Here is a 13,318-nt window from a genome sequence, read left to right as displayed (position 1 = left end):
TAGGTAAGGAATATGAGCATTTCAAGGATCTGTGCGACACAATGCCAGCAGAAAACCAAACTTTGAACTTACTTATTCAGAAGTTATGTGCCATTGAACTGCGTGACATCCAAAGTGAAAAGACTACGTCTGAAGCTACAACACTTTATGCACATGGTGAAAGTAAAAGTAGTGTTGATCGTGCTAAGAAAAAGTATCCCTGTAATAAATGCAAGCAGGTAGGTCAATGGGCAGCAGAATGTCCACAGAAAAGAACAGCCAGCAAAGGAAAACTAGCAGTTAGTGGTGATACATTTTTTTCATGTGTAATGGGGGCATCAGTTGATAAAAACATTAGTGCAGATAGATAGTATTGTGATAGTGGTGCATCAAAACACATTACTCCAAACAAACAGAACTTTACTTCATTTACCAAATTTGCAACTCCTGAAATAATTTTATTAGGAAAGCAAAATATAATGATGCAGGCACATGGAAAAGGTACAATTAAGATTCGGGTTCGTCCTGACGGTGCTTGGCATGATGCTGAAATGAGAAATATGCTCTATGTACCTGATGCAAGTGCACATTTATTTTCAGTAAAAGCAGCTACACAGAATGGGTATAGCATTACAATGAACAATAGGGGTGTTACCATTCCTAATTCAAAAACTGGTAATGTAGTTATGAATGGGTTTGTCAGTAATGGACTGTATGCTTTAAACATGCATGTTGTGAAGCCTAAGCATGCTGTACAAGTAAATTTGATTACTACTAGTGATACATTGCAGTTATATCATGAACGTTTTGCTCATCAAAATAAACAGCATGTGAAACAAGTAACTAACTAACTAACTCCCTAGCCTTCTTAAACCTGAAGGTTCATGGCTGCAGTAACACAGACCTTCTATCTGTCCCTATCTTGAGCAAGTTCTATATACTCTTTTCCATCCATACAGATTTCCCTTAGGTCCATCTCAACGTTGTCCCTCCATCTTCGTCTTGGCCTTCCTACAGGTCTCTTACCATCAGGTTTCCCAACAAGAATCCTGTAAACTCCTCTTTCCTCTCCCATTCGTGCCACATGGCCTGCCCACCTAAGTCTTCTTGATTTAATTATTCTAATAATATCTGGACATGAATACAAGTTATGTAGTTCTAAATTACGTAACCTTCTCCACTCACCTGTCTCCTCATCCCTTTTAGGTCCAAAGATTTTCCTAAGGATCTTATTTTCAAATACTCTCAATTTATGTTCCTCTTTCAATGTAAGGGACCAAGTTTCACATGTGAAACAAGTGTTGAAACAAATGAACATTGATGTAAAAGATGGAGATGAACAGTTTTGTGATGGGTGTGCTTTAGGGAAAATGCATAGATTACCATTTAAGAAACGTTTGAATCAACCTAAAGAAATTGGTGAAGTAATTCATGCTGATGTGAATGGACCATGAGTGTTACATCTCTAGGAGGTGCTCGTTATTATGTTTGTTTTAAGGATGACTACAGTAAATTTCGCAGAGTGTTTTTCTTAAAACATAAGGATGAAGTTTCAGCAGTTCTTGAAACCTTTTTGAATGAAGCAAACACTAATGGTCATGTGATAAAAACTTTCAGGTGTGATGGTGGAAAAGAATTTGATAACAAGAAAATTGCAGAATTGTTAGCCAGTCGTGGTATTGCATACTGTATTACTCCTCCATATAATGCCTGAGCAAAATGGTGCTGCTGAACGAGAAAACCGCACTGTTGTTGAGGCAGCTCGTTCAATGCTAAATCCTACAAAACTACCAAAGGCTTTATGGGTTGAAGTTTGTAATATAGCAGTGTATATGTTGAATCGTACAGGAAAATCGCCAATTTATGGTAAGGCACCTTATGAACTATGGTCTAGACGAGAAGTTGGTAAGCTTGAGCATTTACATATTTTTGGAACACAGTGTTATGTTCATGTGAACAAGAATTTCTGTTCCAAATTTGACAATAAGGCTATTTTTGGGTTTCTTGTTGGTTATGTTAATGACAAGGATGGTTATCGGGTTTGGATTCCTTCGCAAAGGAAAGTAGTACTTAGTCATGATGTAAAATTCAAGGCTGAAATTACCGGTAAATTGCACCATGAAACTACCATATCAGAAGATAAGGAAATTCAAAATTCTAACAAGAACATTAATGTTACTGTGACTGAATGTATGGAAGGAAAGAAGGAAGTACAATTTGACAACAGATCTTCAGAAGAAGAAAATACCATATTGACATCCGAAGGAAGCAAAGTTCAACCAGTACACACTGATGAAACAAGTGAATGCAGTAAAAAGAAACCAGCTTGGATGGAAGGTGATGAATTTGTATCTATGACTGACGCGAAAAATGACACTGGTGCAGACCCAAATTCATATTCCGAAGCTGTTGAATCAAACAATCACAAGAAATGGATGGAAGCTATGCATGAAGAATTAGATTCATTGAAAGAAAATGAAACTTGGGATCCTTCTAATGTTCAAGTACAGAAAAATCGTTGGGATTTTCGTGTTAAAGACTTCAAGTGAAGGTTCTCCTCGTTTCAAAGCTAGATTAGTGGCTAAAGGTTTTGTACAGAAACAAGGAATTGACTACAGTGAAACTTTCAGTCCTGTAGCTCGCTATGATACCATTCGAATGATGTTAGCCTTGGCTGCTTCAAAACAAATGAAATTAAAACAGTTTGATGTAAAGACTGCATTTTTAAATGGTATACTTGAGGAAAATTTGTATATGGAACAACCAGAAGGATTTGATGATGGAAGTGGGCGTGTTTGTTGTTTAAAACGAAATTTGTATGGCTTAAAACAAGCTCCACGTTGTTGGAATAAGAGACTCATGCAATTTATGAAGAAAACTGGTCTCTAAAACAGTTAAGCTGATCCATGTCTCTTTTATCAAAAACGCAGTGAGAATGTACTGTATGTAGCAATTTATGTTGATGATGGACTGGTTGTTGGAAGCAATGAAAATGAAGTTGAAACTTTCATAAATGATTTGCAACAAGAACTTAAGATATTTGAAGGATCACTGGAAAATTTCTTGGGAATGAGAATACAATTCAATGAAGATGGCTCGATTACCTTAAACCAGGAGGCTTATATAAAAAGAATTCTGGCACAATTCCAGATGGCTGAGTCTAATGCTGTGTCAACTCCAGTAGGCTGTGAAGAAGTAGAAAATACTGAAGATGTTACCAGGAAGGTTCCGTATCATGAAGCAGTAGGATGCCTTACTTATTTAGCTGCTGCAACTCGTTCTGATATTGCAATCGCAGTTAATAAGGCAGCAAGAGTTCTAGAAAAACCTTCTTCTTGGGATTGGAGCCATGTGAAGCGTATTTAGATGTCAGACATTTTTATGTACGGGAAAGGGTGCTAAATTGTGACATTAAGCTAGAGCATATCAGTGGAAAAGAACTGTTAGCTGACCTGCTAACAAAACCATTAGAACGTGTTCGCTTTAATATGTTGAGAAAGGCAATTGGTGTATGTAACTGATTATTTTTTTGTGTTGATTTTGTCAAATGCAGTGTTTGAAGGAAGTGTTAAGAATAATAGAAACACTGCATTCTATGACATGTATTTGTTTGGTGCTGCCAACTGGTGGCTGAGTGTAGAACGTATCAGTGTTGGTGAGTAGTATGTGTGGTAAATCACGGAGTATTCTGTGTTAGCAGTCTCGACGTTGATTTTTCTCGTTCGTTTTTTCTCTGTCTGTAATATTCTTGTATGCTAAACACAATATATGCTAGTGCTTGAAATAGATACTTTGACTATTTCTTCAAATAACTTTAAGACACCCAAGTTTCACCCAAATGTAAAATTTAAGGGCACAATTATGATTTCTCACACACGTCATAGACAGAAGTTGAGCAGATGCTGCAATGATACATATACCTGGTCATATTCATCGTAAACCACAAATAGCTAGGCATCAGTCAAAAACTCTGAATTAGGACCCTGTGATAATCCCTTATTTTACAAGGGTCGTTCAAGGTTGACCGGGATTTTCGTACGTAAAAAATCGATGAATAGCCGGATAATGATGAAACGTGCGGGTGACGTAATGTATACCTTCGCGAGTAACTGGCGCCCGGCATGACGTATTTCGCGCATGCGCAGCAGTTGCAGCGAACATGGCGGCAAGCAGTGTGTCTGTGGCTGTGGAGCAGCGGTGTGTAATCAAATTTCTCGTGAAGGAGAAAGTGAAACCAGCTGAGATTTTCATACGATTGCAAGCACAGTATGGTGAACAAACGATGTCGCGGACAAGAGTGTACGAATGGTGTGAGCAGTTTCGCGAAGGACGGGAGCTGGTGATCCGCTGGAAAGATCATGGCAAGTGTCTTCTGGGACATGAAGGGCGTTATCCATGTGGATTTTCTGGACAAAGGGAGCACGATTAATGCCCAGTATTACTCCACATTGTTGAGTGGTGCTGTACGAAAGTCCATTCGCAAGAAAAGACCTGGGATGTTGTCTGGAAATGTCATTCTTCTCCATGACAATGCCCGCCCTCACACGGCCAATGTGACAACAACAACTCTGGCCGACAAGCGCTGGGAAGTTCTGCCCCATCCCCCCTACAGTCCGGATTTAGCCCCCAGTGATTATCATTTGCTTGCACCCCTTAAGGACCATCTGGGAGGGAAGAAATTCACGACAGACGAAGCACTGCGGAGCGATGTCCTCCAGTGGCTACGACAACAACCAAGGTCTTTCTACGCCAAAGGAATTCGGGAGCTGCCAGAACGATGGCAACGGTGCCTCGGCACGCACGGAGAATACTTTGAAAAACTGACATAGTTTGGTGTTTCTTCTGCTACCTATTTCCTCTGCAGAAATAAAAGTCCCGGTCAACCTTGAACGACCCTTGTATACCCCAAAAATTTCAATTCGTATTTGAGCCATTCATTATTTTTTGGAATTTCCTTTATGTAATACACTGGCAATCGAAAGTATTATTTAAATATCTCAATGACGAGCTGTCATAATGCAGAAAACCCAGAGTGAATATCTCTCTGAGTTGTCATGGTACAAGTATAATTACTTAATGTTAGAGTTGAACACCTTTTGAAACACAATGTATCTGCAGATAACAAGTCATGTCAAAAGTAGGGCTGAGCCAATACCACTTTGAGCCAATACAGATACTCTCACAGATTCCCACCGATACAGATACTTGAAAATTTTAATAATTATTCAAAATTTTCATGGTGTGTAACTATATGCATCAATTGATCAAGGTTTTTGCTTTAAAATACACAAAAATTACATTAGAATATCAAATTACATGTTACGTCATCTTAAAATTATTTTGTATGCAAAACCAGTGCAAAATAAAGAGAAAGTTCGAATTTTGCATAATTTCCAGAATAATTAGACTCCAATGGCATTTTTGTGGAGCCCGAGATAGATCAAAATGCCGATAAAGTATCAGTTGAGCCGATACTTCCCGATACCGATATATCGGCATCAGTCTCGGCTCAGCCCTAGTCAAAACTCAAACATACTTAAGAAAAATTAAAATCTAATCAATACCCTAATTCAACACACCAAAGCTTTTGGGATTTCCGATTTCATCCTCCCAGTAAACATGTCTTTCCATAATGCTCTCTTCAATTCTGGATGCGACTCAAGAGACTTGGCTACAGCTTTTGCTGCATCCACACCTAAAGTGTTTCCTTCTAAATTCAGGAACTGCAAATCACTGCAAGCACTTATCGCTTCTACAACTTCTTTGGCTGCAAAGACAAAATACAAGACAAATAAATACATTAAAAAAAAACACAGAATACTAAAAACAACAACATGCATGCTTGCTTCTATCTGCAGTTCAAAAATAAAAGCCATGTTTCATAGTATGCACTTGTACCTGCAATCGAGCAAAGTTTCATAAGAAACTCTTGATTAACAAAGCGTGTGTAGTAAAAGAAAGAAACCATTACAATCAGAGATGTAAGTAATGGTGCCCGAGAAATTGGGTTGCCATTCCCAACGATGCTGAGTGCATTAAATTTGCAGGGAAGGTCAAGAATAACACATCTCTCAAAATTATCAATGCTAACCTCCTGTGGTTTTGAAGCATCTTGAGAGTTTACCCTATTTTCTTGCCTTTTCTACCATTTCCTAATCCATAGTTGGATGGGTGAGTCCTTCTACGTGTTTCTTGTAGATCAGAGATGCTAAATGGCTGAAAGTCTGTTGTTAGCTTTAGACGTCAACACATCAATCAAGCTCTGTAGAAGCTTGAATGGCATCATTCCACTAGCAAACATGTTGCTATGGGGTTACTGATACCAACAGATGAACAGAGATTAGTGTATTTTCAATCTTTCTGCCAAAGTTCATACTTACACAACTAGAAAATATAATTCTCAAATAAAATGTTTACATACGTAATTGTACTTTAAAAAGCAATAAGTATGTTGCAAACTTTTTCTTTAAATTTTTATCACTATCTCAGCTACAAACAGGGGTGACCAAAACCAAAAATATTTCAGGAGCCAGCTGCTGCTTGTTTCTGAAATGTGAACTTGAAGCATGACATTTACATTTATTAATTAATACAAGACTGTATTAAATGTAATTAATTCTTGTGTCAGAGTGCCCTCTTTAAAGAATGCTGTACTGGCAACAGTATGATTGATTGAGTAGGTGTTTTGATTGACTTGCTTTATTTTACTTCGCTTTTCTGCCACATTTGACCAATTTCCGAAGACTGGGATGAGTGGCGATATGATGAATGGACACTCGCAAACATCCATGCCTAGGCCAGGATTCGAAACCGGGACCCCTGGTATTGTAGCGTGACGTGCTAATCACTCTGTGAGTAGGTGTTTTGAGTCCATTTGGGGCACAGTAAGGCTAATCAGGACTGGACCTACAGTTTAAAGTGGGATCTGAACCACTACTACTTGCCTCCACCGGGTCCCCCCTGATTACAATGGTAACAGCATAAATAACTATGCAATATGTCCTAATATAAGGCAGACACTACCATATCACAGCCATTTTCAAATTCAGCTAAAAACAGCACAAAAATTTTAATGATGCATGCATGTAATACAGAAAACACCCAAACATTAAAAAAATCTATACTGTATTGCACGTTTTTTGTTGTTTTTTTTTAAAAAAAAAGGTAAGAGTAATTTCCATATAAAGTTAAGTGCTCCCCTGTGCTTAGCACCACACCATGAAGGCATATAGGGGGTGTGGGGGTAACGCCCCACACTTTCTTGATCCGGTCATGAGTGGGGGTGATGTGATCAGCATTACGCCCCTGATTTCCACATGCAAACTCGAAATATAAGAGAAAAATCTTTTTAGAACTTAATTTGAAAATTCAGGTGGCAGGCAAAAATTTTCAGGTGACACAGCACCTGGTCACCTAGTATTTACCTGGTTATAAGTAAAACATATTGGCAAGAAATGGTAATGAGTGTTGCAGTTCTAGGACTGCCCCCAAAACTGCCTTTAATTCGTCTCACATCCTCCTCTGACACAAGCGGTCGGCCCGTACTTTTTCCTTTGCAGACATATCCAGTTTGCTGAAATTGGTTAAACCAAAGGTATATGCTCCTCCTAATTGGTGGTTCTATGCTGAATCGAAGATGGAATACTCGCTGCACTGTTGTTGCCGATTCAGTTTTGCCATACTCAAGAATGCAGAAAACCTTGTGCTACACGGTGACCATCTTACTCGGAACTGAACCCAAGGATCCTTGGTGGCACGAGAATGCGCACTCGAGTGGTTGGTTACACAACTGCGATCTAGCGGTAGTATTCGAAACTTTAGACCTTCCCCTATATCTTTTATGTTTATTATTCATATTCAATATATATTCAAGGAAATATACATGAATGAAAGTGTATCCATCATTTTAAATAACCCCCTGTGTGTGTGTGTATAAAAAGCAAACATGACATGACGTCCAGGGCATGCTTTTTGTGTGTCAAATTCTGAAATTTGGTCCAAAATTACACACAAACGCACAGAACTTTGAGCTCTGGAGTGCACAGAAAGTGGTTCACTGCATTAAAATAATATTGCATATAAAACTATGAACACCTTGCTTATTTTTCATCTTCACAGGAATACTAATACTCGAAATGGCCCAACTTGCACGCACTAAGCATTACCAACTTGCACGCACTAAGCATTACACACACCCATTTTTATTCATGTCTGTACACACATACTTAATTGTCATAGGCTGTGTCCGAAAGGTACAAAGAACAGACTTGAAGTATAGTCTTGACAGAAGTGACATCACCTAGTTCAGTTCGAAGTACACGAACAATCGAGACCACAGCTCGGATCGGTTCAGGCTTATCACGTGACTTCTGCACTTGTTCATATGTTTGAAATCACAGAGGCAGAAAGCCAGCAACGCAGATTAAACATACTTTATAGGCCAGTAAGTTGTTGGTTAAAATTCTTCTAATGTGTGGAAATGTATGCATAAGAAAATGCTATGTGAATTTTATGGTGAAAAACAAGTGTTTTAAAATGTGGGGAAAACAAAGTGTCCTCAGTTTCATCTACTGATCATATTTGGCGGTGCAGTCGTAGTGCAATTCGACAGACTTTCACTTCCAGTCCACGACTTCAAGACCATACTCCGGCAGCGATGACTTAACAAAATAATAAAAATACTGCATTTTAAATATTTTAGAGAAGAAGTAAAAAATAAGTCAGAATTTTCTCATATTTGTGCGAAATAAGCCAAGCGACACCATGAAATGGCTAGAAATACACAAGGGATTCGCTAAGTCTAGCGCATTGGAATGAGAGCACGGTACTATTCCCCATGGCCAACACTCACGCTACATTTCCTATTGAAGGCTGGCCCAGAATGAGTGCTATTTTCATCATTGTAAAGCATGCAATGCAATGATCTAATACATGCAATTAATTAGTGATGTTGTGAGTGAAAATAAAATTTAAAAAACTGAAAAATCAGACTTTCTTTCAATTATGTTAGACCATCTAATGTTAACAGTAGGTCTAAATTGTCAACTGTCTTGAGATCTGTGCATAAGGAGAAGGGTTTATTGGTTTTACTGATGTGAGTACCGGTTGTATATCTGACGAGTTATTTATTCATGTAAAAATTGTAGAAAGTGGAGGATAAATTCATAGCTAAAACTTACGACACAGGTTAACAGTTATGTCACGACATTTAGCAGATTAGCACAAGATGGTCCAGGACGAGTACCTGAAGGAATACGAATTGCTACGCTCAAGTGTAGATTTAGTGCTGTCCCAGGGAATGAATGTAATGCCATGCATTCTTATGCACTTTGCCACACAAGAACGTTAAAAGAAAGCCATCCCATCCATTTCACAACCCAGGTGGTGTTATAACACAGTTGAATGGTACAGGCAGCCAATAATTGACTTTTTTTCTAATATTTGATGACAACTGAAATGCACCGGGGAGGTGTGCACAGCGTATGGATTTGTGCACTTCTTGCAATGCTTTCAAACAATATTTTTACTGAAGGCATCTTCAGGAAAACAAAAGATTCTCTCGGGTTATCGACCAGCTGAGTTGTGGAGAAGATTCCAAGTTTTCGAGAGCTAACGTCACTCTCATCTTCAGGGTAGTAGTGAGTGACGTTAGCTATCGAAAGCTTAGAATAGTTTTGGTGTTTACTGAGAAATATTGTCCCCCCCCCCCACCCATCTTCCAGGTTGGAAAGATCGATCCTGACGTTTGACAAGTTTTGCGATGACTACGTAAAAATGTCACGCTTCGCCACTGATACTCGGAGGATGTTCGCTACAAGTACAGTCTTGCACCTGTCAGACACGACCTCAGTCATTGCTTACCTGGTGTTTTATGGAGAATTAATTTTTCCCTTCCATATACCATAATATACTTATTTTTTTGAAAGCAACCATCTTGGATAGAGACTTCTGCTGTCAGTCATTTATCTCTCATGACGAAGTGAAAGGGGAATTTCGAATTAAAGTACTGGTAAGGACCATAAATGCTTTTGTAGCAGGGTTGCTACAATTTTTGATTATGAAATTCCCTGACATTTCCAGGTTTTCCAGTTCAAAAATGAAATTTTTCCAGACATGTTTATCGTCATTTTTGCTTTTGAACCTTGTGTTTTACAATTAAATATAAAATTCTTTAATTATTCTAAATACTCACTTTCACAACTTTTCTTCTAGGAAATTTCATTATAGACACACAAGAACATGTGAAAATTCGAAGAGTAAAATGTAAAATTACAATCAGCATCAAATGTATTGGGTGCTACAATCATGTGCTTCTAGCCTTCAGGTTAAGGCAACAGAAGTACATTATTTCATCATAACAGATCTCCACAATATAAAAACAACAGAAAATGTTCATAAACCACACACACATTTTCTGGCAGATTTATAGTGTCGTAGAAAGTGCTGCTTTTTTGCTTACATTTATAAGTACACAGCATCTGGAGAAATTTTTGTTGTATATAGAAATTCTATAGGAAATGCCAACAAGACTAAGGTCTATAAATTAATAGACAATAACCTCATCTTTACCAATCTTTCCAATAATTATGATCATATGTCTGGACTGCAAGTTTTACTTTCATATTCTTTCTACTATCTAGTAACAAAAGTGAAAATTTAGGTACCATCAACCCTCTGTAGCTCCGCGATAAGGTGATGATTGATCTGTCATTTATGAAGATTATGTTCTATACGAACGATTTGTGTTGTTTTTAGCTTTAGGAGAAGTATTATAGTGGAGTAATGAGAGTTTTTTGATGGGACTATTTATGACGTCATTTTCATCGTTGCCATCTGCATGTGATATGAAGGAACATGTTGTTACATTGTTTGTGTTTTGCAAATTAGAGACGTGTTGGAAATATCGGAGATTGAAGGTTGGCAATCCTGGTGTTACATCATGGAGTGCGAGATTTACTGCAGACGATGTTTTGGTAGATGAGGAATGCCTACGAGGTTAGGTAGCATTAGCATAAATACAATGACAAATTATTATTTAGGCTAAGAGAACTAAACCTAGCTAGCCTAACCTAACAACGTAAGCATTTAGCCTAAAATTAAAAAGCTATCTCCTGTGACGTCAGAACACAAGGTAGCTAAAGTGTTGTGCAATAAGTGAGACGCTTGTGTTCTGACGTCAGACGAGGAATGCCTACGAGGTTAGGTTGCCAATTGACACATTTCGCCAATGCATCCACATAGCAGAAAGTGCATTGTTTTAAAGTTAGTACTTTTTAAAATTAGCCCTATATATTTTTGTTGGCATTGGAAATAGTTGTTAGGTTAAGAGGGCAAGTTTAGTCACAATAGTGATTTCACGTTATTTTCTTAGAACTTTCAAAAAGTATGGATGCTCGTTCGTATTGGAAATGGTTGTTAGGTTGGGATGGCCATATTTGGTAGCGATAGTGATTTCACGTTTTTGTTACACCAGGAGTTAGTTTTGCTGCTGTTTCGGAATTTTTTACGAGAAAAATGAGTTATAGTAGTCCGGAACAGGAGTTTCTTGTGGTTACACGGGTCATACTTTGCGATCAAATATTTCCGTTATTGGAGGACGGCCCCAAAATTTATTACAGAAATCTCAAGGAACCATAATTTTGAACGACACTGAGAATCATAAAAACAAAATAAACAAGTTTCTAAACTGAATTCTTTTGGGGAGTGGAATTACAAGAACCGAATCTAGAAGTGAAAGTGAACGGCTTGTTTATCTTGCAGACTCCAAAATGCACGTAAATTCCAGATGATCCGCAAAATTCCTTGATTTTTCCCTGACAAGCAAAATTCCCTGTTTTCCAGACACGTAGCAACCCTGTTGTAGTTTCGTTAGAAAGTAGAATTTAAAGCTCTCAGCATTAAAATAACGTCCCAAGTGCTTCCAACAGCTGAACACATGGTATCTATCTGCAATCATGAAAAACTTCTCCAAGCCAAATGTTAAACACCGGCAGTAGTTAGTCCATGGCTGAAAAGTGTAGATGCTTGCATGCTATTTTTGAAATCATGGTTTCTCCCACAAAGAATATTTCGTGAAACTTTGAACTGCGCTAACTACATTTTTGAAGCTTCAAACTTATGCTTTCAAATGTCAACGAAATGGCTGATAACACAGCTTCATAGAACAGGAAATCTACATCATTCAAACGCTTCTAGTTCCTTCTATTTCACTGCACAACAAGACGATGCTATATAGGGTTCTCACATGGCATGGCATGTTATGTGACCATATTTATAAAGTAAGGGAGCAAAATAATTATTAAATAGACGTCTTACATAAGCAAAGTTGGGACACTTACATCTAGTCTGTCTGTAGCAACACGTGAATTAAAACCTCTTACCATCGTCTTCTGTGTCCAATTTCAGCTTCCTTCCTTCGAAACTTACGCCTGAGACCACTACAGATGTCTTTGCCAACTGCTTTGTTAAACTGTCAAGATCAAAGGCACTCATGTTTACCAAAAACAGAATGTACACACAAAAATTTAATAAACAAGCACTGCACAACACAATTTAATTACACGATGCACTACCGCAGCTGGCCGGAACCCACGTAACGTTTCTTCGCGCTCTTATTGCATCAGTAGTACCAGCTGCTAGCAAGCAAGTTCAGCCAATAGTCTGTGCCTGATGGCTGACACAAGGCATTGGGCTTCTAATCTGTGGCATTGGCTGTGTCTGTGTCCGAAGGTGCCGAAAAGTAGGGACCGGGATCGGGAAAAAAAATTCCCGTCCCGATCTCGACTTCGGGAAATAACTTCCCGAGTTTTCGGGATTCCGAGTGGTCTGGAAATACCAAATTATCATTTTTAAAAGTTGTTAATTCTAGACGTTTTCTTCATTGTAAGTGTCTGGAACCTATCGGAAATTATTAGTGTTTGTTTTCCTGAAATGCAAACACAATCACTTACAGTGAAAATGACGTGTAGAATAGACATTTCCTCTAATTTTTTTAAAGATCATTTTTAAAATCTACACCATCGACAAATAACCCCTGCAATTTCCCACGTTCATGTTTGTTCATTTTTAGGTAAAAAATCGAGTTTCTAATTTCCGAGCCGAGCGTTACGCGAAAACGCATTTGCGCCATGTTGTAACGTCGTCGTTCGGCTTGTCCTGTCGTCTGCACTTCGCGTTGGCTGTATTTGTTGTTAGGATACGTAACTACTAGAACAGGAAATGGTCGTTACTACTAAGCAAGCACTAAGTCAGTGCTTTACCACAGTTTTCTCTGCTGAGTTAACATTAAAAATAAGATTTTATGTTGCCTTGTGCCCAAACAAGTTTCCATCATGTGAGT

At 38.3% G+C, this 13,318-nt stretch overlaps 1 protein-coding gene across 1 annotated transcript in view; it reads right to left on the bottom strand.

Annotated features, from left to right (window-relative positions):
- Positions 1-12,607, bottom strand: part of RanGAP (Ran GTPase activating protein) — a 55,087-nt gene extending 42,480 nt beyond the window's left edge. The window contains exons 1-2 of the mRNA XM_083126329.1: positions 12,360-12,607; positions 5,559-5,746 (exon numbers count right to left, since the gene is read on the bottom strand). Coding sequence (XP_082982455.1) covers positions 5,559-5,746; positions 12,360-12,471 — 300 coding nt within the window. The 5' untranslated portion in view covers positions 12,472-12,607. The remainder of the gene's footprint in view (positions 1-5,558; positions 5,747-12,359) is intronic.
- Between the last annotated feature and the right edge of the window lie 711 nt (positions 12,608-13,318).

This window comes from Lepisma saccharinum, chromosome 8, assembly GCF_977018435.1.
Source record: "Lepisma saccharinum chromosome 8, izLepSacc3.1, whole genome shotgun sequence".
Taxonomy (NCBI): domain Eukaryota; kingdom Metazoa; phylum Arthropoda; class Insecta; order Zygentoma; family Lepismatidae; genus Lepisma; species Lepisma saccharinum.
The sequence above is the reverse complement of the archived record's forward strand: the minus strand, read 5'-3'. Positions and strand labels throughout refer to the sequence as shown.